Here is a 13,211-nt window from a genome sequence, read left to right as displayed (position 1 = left end):
GTAAAATAAATAAATAATAAATAAATAAATAAACAGACTCTACTTGTAGAAAGAACAGAGAAAGGTGCAGGGAATGAGATACAATGAGTGGCTGACAGAGATACAGGTTCTACTCCAAGCATAGAAGAATATTTAACAGTGCAGAAAAAATGTCTATGACAAGCATTAGCTTGATGGCAAAATATCCACAGATTACAGTTAGTGCAGCAGAAAGTTTACTCAGAAAAGACTGACTACTTCAAATGCAGTTTTCTAGTTGTAATGTGAGTAGAACTGTACTGCTTGCTTTTGCTATGTCAAAGAATGTCTATTTTAAATGAGATAATCCAGTTGAAACCATGGCTATCACATTAAAAAATCTCCATCCATATGAATGGACTAGATCTCACAAGTTTAAATTATAAACACATAACCAAAATCTTAAATGTGGACATGTAAAAGCAAGAGTTTGGAAGCATTAACAAATCACTGTTTTTTAAGAGTCAAGCCGTGACCCTTTCTCTTCCTTAGGAACTATGTATAATAGAAAAAACAATCTGGTTAAAATGCCCTGACAGAGTGAGGAAACAGTCTAGTTAATGTTAATCATCTGGGAAAACTGATGCTTTACATTGTTTTAAGGATACAGATTTTTTTTCTTTCTGTCCTCCTCTATTAATGGATTAACATTTTTCTACTGAAAGTTACATACAATGTGCGGCAAAGAATTCTATCTAGTAGCAGGAAATCAGTTGTTTTGTACCCTGTATGTCATCATCAGTTTTGCAACCATACTATGTTGCCACCTGTAACCGGGAGATATTTTCTCTTCCCCCTAGCTTGACAGTTTGAGACACATTACAAATTCTGTAGTTATTACTTGTGATGCAACAATTTGTGAAATCATGTGCTGTGATGTAATGGCAAAACACAGGTTCACAGGTAGTTACTAGGCTTGCAGTCTTAGGGATCACTGAGGAGCCAATTCCAAATTCCTAGTTGTCTTAAGCACTGTCTGATTAAGTGACTTGCACAAGTTAACAGTACAGCTTACAGCCTTAAACCTCTGCACCAAATGCCAGACAAAAAAATATTAGGTTATTATTCTGCAGACTTCTGCAAGCCTAGCTAATAACTAGAAGTCAGAATCAAACTCTGTGTCTTATACATGCAAGGTAAAGATCTTAACCTTTATACCAAACCCTCCCCCTTACAAGGACACATAAGTCTGCTGTAATGCATTGCTTTAATAATGTTCCAAACTGAATGTCAGCAATATGGTTCTAATAAGTATGTATAGAAGGTAAAAACTAGAACAAAACACTATGGTGTCATTTAAAAACTTTCTAAAAGACCCAGCCTTTAATTTTCAGCAATTTAAAAATACATTCCCATTCATGTGCATAAAAACACATAATATGCAAAAAGAAGCAAGCCCCAAAGGATGTACTTAATGACACTGATAAAGTTTGACTCTTTCATTGTAATTTGTTTTACAGCAGGAAACACAAAAGTATTTGTCATTCCTATTTATCAGTCAGCAACAGCAGAGACAAAGCAAAATGTTTCTTCCTTGGGCAACACGATAAAATATGCCTTAATATTACCTTCTGCTTGCTTTCCATCTGAGCTTCCTTGTGAATGTACACAAGAGTCCTTTTAATACATTGACAATACTGAACCAACCCATTATTTATCAGGCCCTTTCTGTACGACTACTCCTAAGGCATTCTACTGATTTGTAAAATTCACTGGTAATTGTTATACACAACTGAGTTTGCTATATACTAAGTACACAATAAACAAGCCTACCTCCTTGAAGTTTTCAAATGCAGACAAAATGATTTCATGTCCTCCTCTTACAAGACAAACAGCTGCTAAAAGCTCTAGGACAAGTGCCTTTGTTCTGCAAGATAAAAATAAAAAATAATGACAATTAATTTTTGTAACAGTGTTTGTGATTATGGTTTTCATAAATAATGGATGTGGTAATGTTACCTCATTACTATATAGTTTAATTTGGTTCATATATTGGAATATTTATGGTCAAAGCAGACTTTGTGTGTACCCTATCATGTACACTTCTGGTATGCACTGCAGTCAATTCTTGGGGCTGTGCCCTTTCTATGCTATTAACAAACTTGGATGGAAAACATAAACAATAATAAATACATTAATACCTTATACCATCAGCAACCTTAGAAGGTAACCATTAAGATATATTGCCTAGAAAGTCAACAAACATTTGGCATCCATATGTGTGGACACAACTGTGATTAACAATAAAGATACTAGAAACTGAAACTAACTCTCTCTCTCTCTCTCTCTCTCTCTCTATATATATATATATATATATATTTATATATGAGGATTAAACTGCTTTGGTAGTGGGGTTGTCCTCCTGTAGCCCCCACAACCATGCTACTTATATATATTAATTCTGAGACCACTGTTTCTTGGAGTACAGAACATTTTCTAAGATATTACAATTTCAGAATCAATATGTAATCAAATTCTATTTTGCATTTGCACTTAAAAGTATATTACTTCCATACTATATTGCAATAACAAATAAATTACTTTTTCAGCATTGCCAAACTATACAACAGTTGCACTAAATGAAACAAACTGCTCTAACTCCTGTAAACATGCAATGAAGTAGAAGTGGAAGCCAGGCTTGACACTATATCCTACAATGAGTAAGTAATCTTGCCCAACATGTGAAGGTAGTGGAGACGCTGGTTTTGGTGTGTTCCAGAAAGTGGTAAAGTACAACAGGAATCAAATACCTAGTTAAAGGAAATAAATCTTCATCAGCAGATAAATGAGATATGTTGGTGTGATAGATTCATATCCCAATTCCCAATGTATCCCTCACCTTTGGAACAAACGTCCACTACATGTCAAGCAGAGTAGCATGCTTGCCATCTTCAAGGTAAACCTAGATAACTGAATGGGCAGCCTCAGATTTTCTTCCGGTCTACCTTGTCTTGTCTTCCTTGAGGCTAGAGGCTTTTTGGCTTGGCTTGATATGTATGCAGACTGACTACCTAGTACTTAGCTATGAACCTATGAACAATACTTCTGATTTAAATTTGCAGAGATGTTTTCAAAGAAACTCAGCATAACAGCTACAGCAACGCAGAAGGTGCCTATAGAATTCATGGACAATATAAAGAATGATCAGCTGTGAGATAAAGAAGATAAACTCAAGAGTTAATGGACAAACATGGTTGTTTAGCAGTGAAGCCACATAGAAATCAATTTCCTATTAAGTCAAGTATACAGTTTGGGGATTGGAAGGCAAGATCTTATAAGCATGCTGTACAACAGCGTCCTGGCCATCACAGAAAAGTCCCAAGACATATTATGTAATATGTTGTGAGGAAAGCGCAATGTGTGAGTGAAACAGAGCACAATATAGAAAATTGGGAAAAGATCACAGTTTAACAAGATTACTGTGAAAGACAGACATCACGAGTCGGGAAGCATTTATCAAAGGAAGAGAAGGATAGCAAAGCAAAACAAGAGACGTCGGCAGTGTGCAGTACAAAGAGGGCAGACCAATGAACAATGAAAATAAAATGTCTTTTTTGACACCAATCTACCTCATTTCTTATCTCCTCTGTTCAAGTTTCTCCCCTCTTTTTGATGACTCCATTCTTTCTCTTGTCTTTGAAGAATTATCTATAAGAGGTTAGATATGCATACGTGAAAGTTCCAGGATAGCTGTCCCCATAACACTCATGTACCCCCTCAAAATATAACATATAGGATCTGATACTTAAGTGAAGGTAAGCTGCCCACCTCTCCATCTTCTAGTAAGCTAGAGAGACGCCTTCCATCTCTTTTGTGATCATGTCTTTTTTGCCACTCTTAAAGTTATCAAACCTTATGGATCACAGTCTCAGCTTAGCCAAGTATAGGGATCCTGTTCAGACTTAGCAAGGACAAGTACAGGACAGTGGCTACCAATGGCTAACTGAAAGACTTCAGCTTCCTGAAGTTTAAGTACTGTTGGTTCCTTCCAGCAGGCCTTCACGTCAGTAGAAAGCTTACATTAAGCTAACTCAAAGCTACCTCATGGATTACTGCACCCACCTCTCTTCTTCCTGTTTTTGAGTTCTAGTAAATCATCAGCCAGATGGCACAGTGTTGAAGTGACTAGCAATGTCATATTACAGCAAGAGGGTTTCATTCTTGTCTGTGTTGACTTCTGTGCAAAATATGGACACCCTCTCAACATTTGTGTGGATTTTCTTTGGCTACGCTTGTTTTTTCCCATTACTAAAGACATGGTAACTTGCAATTTTGTGTGTGTGTGTGTGTGTGTGTGTGTGTGTGTGTGTGTGTGTGTGTGTGTGTGTGTGTGTGTGTGTGTGTATGAGCATGAGTGCAAGCACATTTTATTTTTATTTATTTATAATTTTCTTGACTGGGAAATCTGACTAGGACAGAGTCTATTTTCAGCGGAAGCCCATGGAGAAACGCTTCAGATGAATGTCTTTGAGTCTTTGTCTTTGCATGTGGATACACATGGGTGTGTGTGATACAGAAGAAAGGCCTGACAATCTATTTTCATTCCTTACTTGCCTAGTAAACTCTGTGGATGATGTAAGTTATTTATGGAGTTACTACAGGAGTGAGATATGACTCAATGGCATGGATGGATGGATAACCTCCACTAATTACCTTACTTGACACACATGACAGTAATAGAGGGAACCCATTACTTAACCCATGTGTTCACATTCAACTCATTAACACTAAAGCTCTACACCAAAAATAGGACTTCTGTCTTTCTTTAACAATTTCATCCTCAATGTTTTTGTCACAATATAATTGTTAAAGTCTTCCTGATTGCAGCAACACCTAACTTTTCCTGCACCTTTTAGGAGCCATTTGTCTGGAATTTTCACCTAACACTGGTATTCTCTTATTATCCACAATGTGGGTCCTGTTACACTGCTATATTTTTTAATATTTAACCAAATATTTCCTTTTGCTACATTATCCGCAGACCTCTGTTCTTACCATATACCATATGACAGCCCTTCTTGCAACTTCATCTTGCAAGTCCTACCCTAGATACTCTAAACAGCTGTGCCATAATTCATATTCTCAGAAATATAAAGATTACAAGTACTGCAACGCCTGCTTACAATGAAATCTTTCTCCCCTTTGGGCTCAACATCCCAACCAAGTAACTGTTTCTCTTTATGCCTAGTAGAGCTCAGTGTATGCATAATGTCTTTCCCTTCTGACACATTTGACACCCTTCAATGTCTACATATTGCTTAGATCACACTGGTCATGTACCAGTCTTGCCTCAGCTCACCAAGGCCATAGTGTGCAAACCCAAACACAGGCAATACCTTAACAGATTATGGCATTTAGTACTTATGCCAAAAATAAGTCTTTGGTGATTCAGCAGGATGGTAAAAGTAGTATAAGTGGCTAAAAACACAGCTCCGGCCAGTGAACAATTTAAATAAAAACACAGCTCCGGCCAGTGAACAATTTAAAGTAGAAAAGCATGCAAACCACTGCAAATTGTTAACAGAAGTGTCTCCGACATCCAGAGGTCAACAAGTAAAAAGAAAAGGTGAAGTAAAGGGAGGGCAACTATGAAAACTCAGGGAAACTGAAAGCAAGGTGGTGGAACAGAGCTGATGAGAAAAACAGATGGTAATGGCAGCTGAAAGTGTTGCAGTCTCCAAAAAGAGAAAGACTGGCCAAATGCATCTGAGATTATCAAGATAAGCGAGTCCCTGTTGGAATACATACAGACAAGTAATAAAAAGCTGCAGGAGATAGAGGATGTTTTAACTATACTTTCAGAGGAAATCGTTGATATGTAAACTACTGGAAAGGATATGAAAGCAAAAATGGTGAGACACCAAGTGAAGCTTGAACAAATGGCAAATAAAGTGGCTAAACCCGAGGATAGGTCATGCAGAGAGAACCTGAAGCTTACAAAATTGTATTTATTTTACATTTGTTTACCGGAATAGTCCGACTGGATACATGTCCATTTTCAGCGGAGGCCCGGAGACAAAAGCTCCACATATTCAAGCATACAAAAGGTTACACAAGAAGTTAGAAAACAATTAGAATATATAAAAAGGTGGTATTACCTTATGTATATTGGTTTAGAAGTGTTCCCTAGTAGGGACTCACAGTTCTCATGGACAGAGTCAATTACAAGTAAGACTGGATACATAGCATGGCGATGTAGTTAGATGTTATGATAATTACTGATTATGCTATTGTTTTATAACTTAATCCAGGTTGGTACATGGGCATAGCCAGTTCAATTTGAGATACTGTTTGAGGTTTTTTTTAAGAGACTTTTGGAGGATTGTAGGGTTATATAGTTTGGCAAGACATTCCAGGTTTTGCCAACAAAGTTGGTGAACAGGGATTCATCAGCTGAGTTATTAGCTTTGTGGGTTTGGACCAGTAATTTGTTGGCTGACCATAGGGATCTCAGGTTGCTATATGGCTTAATAATATATATAAGAGAGGGGGTATCTTTAGGGTGGTACAGAACTTTGTGCGCTATTAAGAGTTGATTGAATTTAATTAAGCCGGGCAGTTCTAGTTGTTTCAGGTTCTGGCAGTGATGGGTTCTATAGGTGGAGCTAGTGGCGAATCTGGCAATATGGTTGTAGCTATGGGACAGCTTACTTAGTTCGGTTTTATTGAGGTTTGAGAGTACAGGTGAGGCATATAAAAGAGAGGAGAGTAGGTGCGATCGGGCAATTTCAGTTCTAGCCAGTGGGGTTAAGAGTGTCGTGTTTCTATACAGTGATCTAAGCTTCTTATTGATGGTCTGTACAGTTTTGTTGACCTGTAGGTCAAATTTGAGATTATTGTCTATGATAACCCCTAGAAGGTTAGTGTGTTGATCTGGGGAGATAGTGGTGCCATTTGTAGACGTGACAGAGAATGAAAGTGTGGCAGATCTACTAGTGGGGGTGAAGAGTAGAAGTTTAGTTTTATTGGGTTTCAGTAGTAGGTGTTGGTTGGCGAGCCAGTTCTCAATAGTGTTAAATGTATTTTGGGTTAAGATTTATAGTTCGGATGGGTAGGTGGCTGAACAGATGTGAGTGAGTGGAATCATGTGCATATTGAATACAGGTAGCTTTAGTGATAGCAGTGTGAAGATTACTGATAAAAATAAAGAAGAGTAGTGGGCCTAGTATGGAGCCTTGAGGGATACCAAGTGTGAGAGGTAGCTGACTGGAGAGTTTGCCCTGCCATAGTACCGCCTGTTGTCTACCAGTCAGGTAGGACTGGAACCACTGGAACAAACTGAAGTGGGATTATGAAGGCTTTACGATAAAATGCCTTAGTACATTGGCTGGACTTTCTATAGATGATATTAAAACAGAGGGAAGAGAGAGCACATAGAGAAAATATTCCCAATGTGAGACTGAGAAAGCAGCCAAGACCTTATACTGATTAAATTGCAGACATATCAGCTACAGGAGGAAAATCTTTCTTGTTTTAAAGGTTGGACACCCAAGGGTTTACATGGATAATGATGTTTCATTATGGAAAATGACGTAAGTAATCCCACTGAAATTATTAAATACTAGAAAGAAAATAACTATTTGATTAATATAAATGCAATTACAGAATTATATGTCAATATTTTACTTAAAAAATTAAAGTTTACATTTAACTGAATGGGGACCTGTACTGCATGCTGTCGAGTAAAAGTCTCTGATTTCATATTGTAAGCTGTGTTTATGCTGCTTTTAACAAAGGTATTTTGACAGTGCAGAAGGGAGTGGGAAAAAAGTAAATGATTGATGAATGAAAAAGAACACTAAAATATTGTTTAACATAAAAGCACTGAGATTAGAAAACTACCAGTGTGAAAGTAATACATTATAAAATTAGTCCTGGTAATGAATGCACTAGTTCTAGAAATGCATGCAAAAGTAATGAGGCAAGTGTGTGTGTGTGTGTGTGTGTGTGTGTGTGTGTGTGTGTGTGTCTTTCGGCTTTTCCCGGTTAGGGGTCGCCACAGCGGAACTCCGGTCCGCTAATGATTGGCAGTTGATTTTTACATATCGGCTTGCCAGGCCTGACGCACAACCTTCAACGAAGGTACGCCCATTCATGCATGTCTCCACGCAGAAGACGCTCTAGCTGAGAATCGAACCGGACAGCATCTTACTGTGGCGACCCCTAACCAGGAAAAGCCGAAAGACACAAACAAACTAAGAGATCAGGTTCAGATGAAATAATATTATAGAAAACATATAACGTGTCACAAAAGCTGATAAAACAGACTATGAAGACTCAGACTGTAACAGAAAGATAAAGAACATATCAAGCAGAGTCAACTGTCTGTGCAATGTTACAACCTGACTTACTGGTGTGTAATACAAATGGGCTTCTTCATAACAAAAAACAAGAAAATGTACAATCCTATATTTAGAAAAGCAATGCGCAACTAAAACTGTTACAGGAAACCCATCTGGAAAGAAGGATTCTTTGCTGGAACAGAAGGTCAGCAAAAAGGTGATCTTAATATTAATTTAAAAAAGTGTAGGAATAAAGACTGAGGAACAAATGAAGGACAGGCAGGGAAACTATATAGTGGTAAGAGGTTGTTGACAGGATAGAAAAATTACACAAGCTGCATTATGTAGCCTACCAAAAAAAGCAAGACAAGACATAAAGAATATTATTGGAGAAGTTATAGCCTTTCATAGATTCATAGATATTCCAATACTTCAGAGGATCATGAATATGCTTGTCTTGCGAGTATTCTCTGTCAGGCAGCATCTCCTTTATCCAGGAGGGCCATACCTGCCAATTCTGGAGTACATTTATAGATACCCATCTGGTCATCTAATTTATGATTAAAGGAAGACAGTGAATTATACTGTTTAAGATGCAGTGGACGTTTCCTCCAGAGGTCTGGGAGGAACTGTGTTATGAACCTCTCTCTCCATCATGTTTTATTTATCTGATGGTGAAGATTCTTTCATCAAGGATTTAAAGTAGCAGCAGTAGCAACAGGAGATGGGAACATTACAGAAAATTAGGAAGATGTCTCTGGAGGGCCAAGATATCATAAAATACTGATTGGAGAGACATACATCAAGAAATATATAAATGTATATGGGCTTACTGATACAATGAAAATAAAACAGAATGAAGTAGAATATATACATTTTTGATGAAATATGGTTTCTGGTCATGTATCAGAAGAATACTTTAACATGGGAAGAAGGAAGGGGAGGGTAGTTAGCTCAAATGGTAGAGTGCTGGCTTAGCATCCAACTTTCTGTGTCACAAAGTATAAGTGCACTGACTTTAAAAATATCACACAAGTAATCCAGGTAACCCTTTTTTGTGGGAGGTTGGCATAATGGTTAAGGTCTTTACCTTACAGACACAAGGTGCAGGGTTTGATTCTCACATGGGGTAATAGGTTAGACTTAAAATGGCCCAAAAGGACAGTTAGCCTAGTACCAGTCTATGAACCTATGGTTTGAATCATGAAAACGCATCTAGTGTCAGACCATGCACATATACAAATCAAGTTTTTTAAAAATGTAGTGGGATAAATGTTGGCATTTTTCCAGTATTTTGGATTGTCAAACTAACTGAAATGTTACTAAGGTTCAAACTAAGCTGTAAAAACCTTCCAAAGTATTAGGACAATTTGGGACCATTGCCCTGCACCCGATCTGCCTCATGTGCCCCCCAGTCTATAGTCCGAGGTCTGTTGTGATGACTTGATTTGCTTGAGGCCTGCAGAATGGGAGACCTAAACTGTGGCTGTGTTGACCATAGGTTTTTTTTTACCATTTTGAAGTTTTCTCATATGCTTAGCTTGCCCATAGGTAGGAATGGAGAGATGATGAGAAATCCCAGAGCCAGGATTTTTTTCCTTGCAGTCAGCCTAGAAAGTTGCCAGTTTTTTCTGAAGTTGAGTTTAGTTGCCTTGTTTCTCTGGGTGTTTGTGTTGATTTCTTTTTTGTGACTGTACCCAGAAAATTCAACAACATTTACAACAAAGCAGATGTTTCAGAAGTATGTGCTTGCTGTCGCTTGTTTGTTTCAGGCAGTCGTCCAGATATGGGTATATTTGTATCCCTTGAAGTCTGCTGAGCTGGGCACAGTAGATAAAGCCAAAGGGCAATGCAGAGAATTGATAATGGTTGAACTCAAGAAATTCTTGAGGTATCTTCTGCAATCTTGTGTGCATCTTGAATTTTGGCACAAAAGTAAATGTGTTTTTAGGATGGATGGTCCAAAATAGGTCTCCAATCTTTTTCCCTTCCTTGGTACCAGAATAGTCTGGAATAAAACCTACCCCCTGTTCTTGTACACAGGTACCTCTTGAATAGCTTTCATGTCCATGAGATCTGAAATTTGTTTTTGCCTCTGCCCTTTGTAAATCTTTACTGTTTATTGATTTTGCCTTTTCCTCCATTTTCTTTTAATACCTCCTCAGCTTTAACACCAAACAATACATCTTTTTGCAGAGGGCATCTCTAGTAATAATTTTTTGATGACATCTGGTAAGGTTTGCTCTTGAGCCAGGCCAGGCATGTCGTATGACTGATCCTGAAACACTCCTTCAAGTCTAGTTGTAGTTGTTGTGAAATTTTTTGTTTCTCAACTGTGATAACAGAAATGTTGAGTACTTTTAACATATGGAACTGACAGTTTAATGCCCTCATGGTTAAGGTAATCATCTAGAATGTCTAAGATAGGAGGTATAGCCAGAGGCCAGAGGAATGGACTCCTCTGCATCAGAAATCTTCAAAGGGAGTAAGAATGTTCCTGGTCTTCAGAATGTTCTGAAATAATGTAATTAAATTTTTTTTAAAATAAAAGTGGTGAACTTCGCTCCCGCTTTTAGTGCGTTTGTTGAATGTAGCACAAAATGACAGGCCATCTGTAAATGTAAACTGAAGATTTGAAATGTGGTCACAATGAATGCAAATGAGATGTGGTATAACAGTCACAGTAGTTATCTATAAGATGTAAAAAAAAAAAAAAAAAAAAAAAAGTTAATGACTTACATAAACAAAATATAATAAATGGAGCACAACAGGATGAAAAGTAAATGAATGAAGCCAGAATATTTATGCAAGAGTCTACTTTTTTGGACAATAACTTTAAGGAGAGCAAATGTCTGGTTCAACGTTTGAGGAAACAAAAGGTTAAAAGGATGATAAAATCAGGAATGGTAGGATAGAAGTGGACCCAGGAAAAAGTATGAATGTAATGGTGAATTATTTAAGCAATAACCTACGTCTGGGTGTGGGTAATGCTGGATTTACCCACGGTTGGTGTGGTTTGGTCATGGGGATGAAGTCCGAGTGGCCAAACAAAGACAACCGTGGGTAAATCCAGCATTACCCACACCCAGAAGTGGGTTATTGCTATTACACAATGACATTATTTAAGAAAAAAATACTTACTTTTCTTAAATAATGGCATTGTATAATGCCTCCGTGCTGCCCTTCTGCAGCTGTCTGGTATTCTGCGGCAGTTCTGATGTAGTGCGCATGCGTATGCTTATGCAGTACATCAGAGCTGTGTGTGGAAGCAACAGAGAAAGGAAGATCTCTGTTGCTTTTTAAAAGTGTCTCGCTATGTTAAAAGAGTTTAACATAGCAAGATAGCTTTAAAAAAAGCAACGGAGATCTTCCTTTCTCCGTTGCTTTTTTTAAAGCTGTCTCACTATGTTAAACCTGTTTAACATAGTGAGATTACAGCAACGGAGCTCTTCCGTTCTCCGTTGCTGTCTAAAAAAAAAAAAAACTTATACTAATGGATAAGTCTGACTTACAACGGGCACGCTGACCAATCAGCGTGCACATTTTGGAATATTGATGGGGGGGGGTCATTGTATAATACAGTACAATATATAAACAAGGTTGAGAAAAACATACAAAGAAGTGTAGCATATTTCAGACAATTATAGCTTCCTCTTTTATCGCGAGATTATCACAAAGGAAATCATAGCACATTTCAGACAACTGTAACTTCCTTGGTTAACAGAAGGTATTAACATCAAATAAAGGAAAGAAGCAATTAGAAACTAAACTACAGGGAAACCCATGGTAATGATGGACTTCTAATAGAAGTGTGGGTAAGGAAGGAGCAGGAGATCGTAAAAGTCTGTGTAGTACTTTCTAACAATATTTTTCTGGGTGGAGGTGCACCTTTGACTTGAAATGAAGCTGCAACGTTCATTATACCAAAGGAGGGAAAGATTCCCAAGATCCAGGGTTGTACAGACACATTTATTTATTTATTTTAATTTGTTGACCGGGAGTGTCCGACTGGACGTAGGTCCATTTTCAGCGGAGGCCCGGGGAGAAAAGCTTCACAGTTAAAATAAACAGACAGTATATACATTGGATTACATAGTGAATAACAATTTACATAGCAATTACTTACAACATATTTACAGATGAAGAACATAGTACATCAGTAGACAACTAGAATCTTTATCTGTGAAGTGCATACCAGACGTTAACAAATGTTACAAGAAGAAGAAGTTTGTGCTGTATAATAAGTACTGGCTTATGAGCATCTGAGCTTGCTATAATCAAGGTAGTTAGTGGAGTGGAAAGAAAGGTAGTGGTTGGATGGGGTGGATGATATTAGAGTGGGAGTTGCAAGGGCATAGCCAGCATGTTTTAGTTGTGCTTTTAGTAAAGTTTTGAAGTGGGTGCATGATGGTATGGAGGTAATTGTGGGTGGGAGTGAGTTCCATAATTTGGCTATGGTGCAAGGGAATAGTGCTTCACCAGCAGAGTTATTGGCTTTAGTGATCTGCAAGTGATTTTTGCTGCTGGATCTTAGTGGTCTGGTGGTGCAATAGGGTTGGAGTAGATTCTGGAGGGATGGGACATTTAGTGGATGGTTTACTAGTTTGTGGGTGAGTGAGAGTTGATACCACTGAAGGAGGTGAGGGAGTTCAAGCCAGCCCAGTTCAGCAAGTGAGAGACAGTGGTGACTACGGTAGGATGCCCCTGTGGCGAATTTGGCGATTTTGTTGTAGCAGGTCTCTAGCTTGTTTAGATCACATTGCCTTAGGTTGGTATATATTGGAGAGGCATAAAGTAGGGTGGAGATAAGGTGGGAATTTGCTGCTTTGGTGAGAAATTGCTTATTTCTGTATAACGCTCCTAGTTTTTTGTGGACTTTTTTTATAGTCATGGATATGTGAATGTCAAAAT

At 38.0% G+C, this 13,211-nt stretch overlaps 1 protein-coding gene across 1 annotated transcript in view; it reads right to left on the bottom strand.

Moving 5' to 3' along the window:
• FMNL2 (formin like 2) overlaps positions 1-13,211 on the bottom strand; it is a 1,741,163-nt gene that overhangs the window by 459,841 nt on the left and 1,268,111 nt on the right. The window contains exon 9 of the mRNA XM_044074902.1: positions 1,792-1,885. Within this exon, the coding sequence (XP_043930837.1) occupies positions 1,792-1,885 (94 nt within the window). The remainder of the gene's footprint in view (positions 1-1,791; positions 1,886-13,211) is intronic.

Source organism: Protopterus annectens, chromosome 6.part0 (assembly GCF_019279795.1).
Source record: "Protopterus annectens isolate FY-2018-M chromosome 6.part0, PAN1.0, whole genome shotgun sequence".
Classification (NCBI taxonomy): Eukaryota; Metazoa; Chordata; order Ceratodontiformes; family Protopteridae; genus Protopterus; species Protopterus annectens.
The sequence above is the reverse complement of the archived record's forward strand: the minus strand, read 5'-3'. Positions and strand labels throughout refer to the sequence as shown.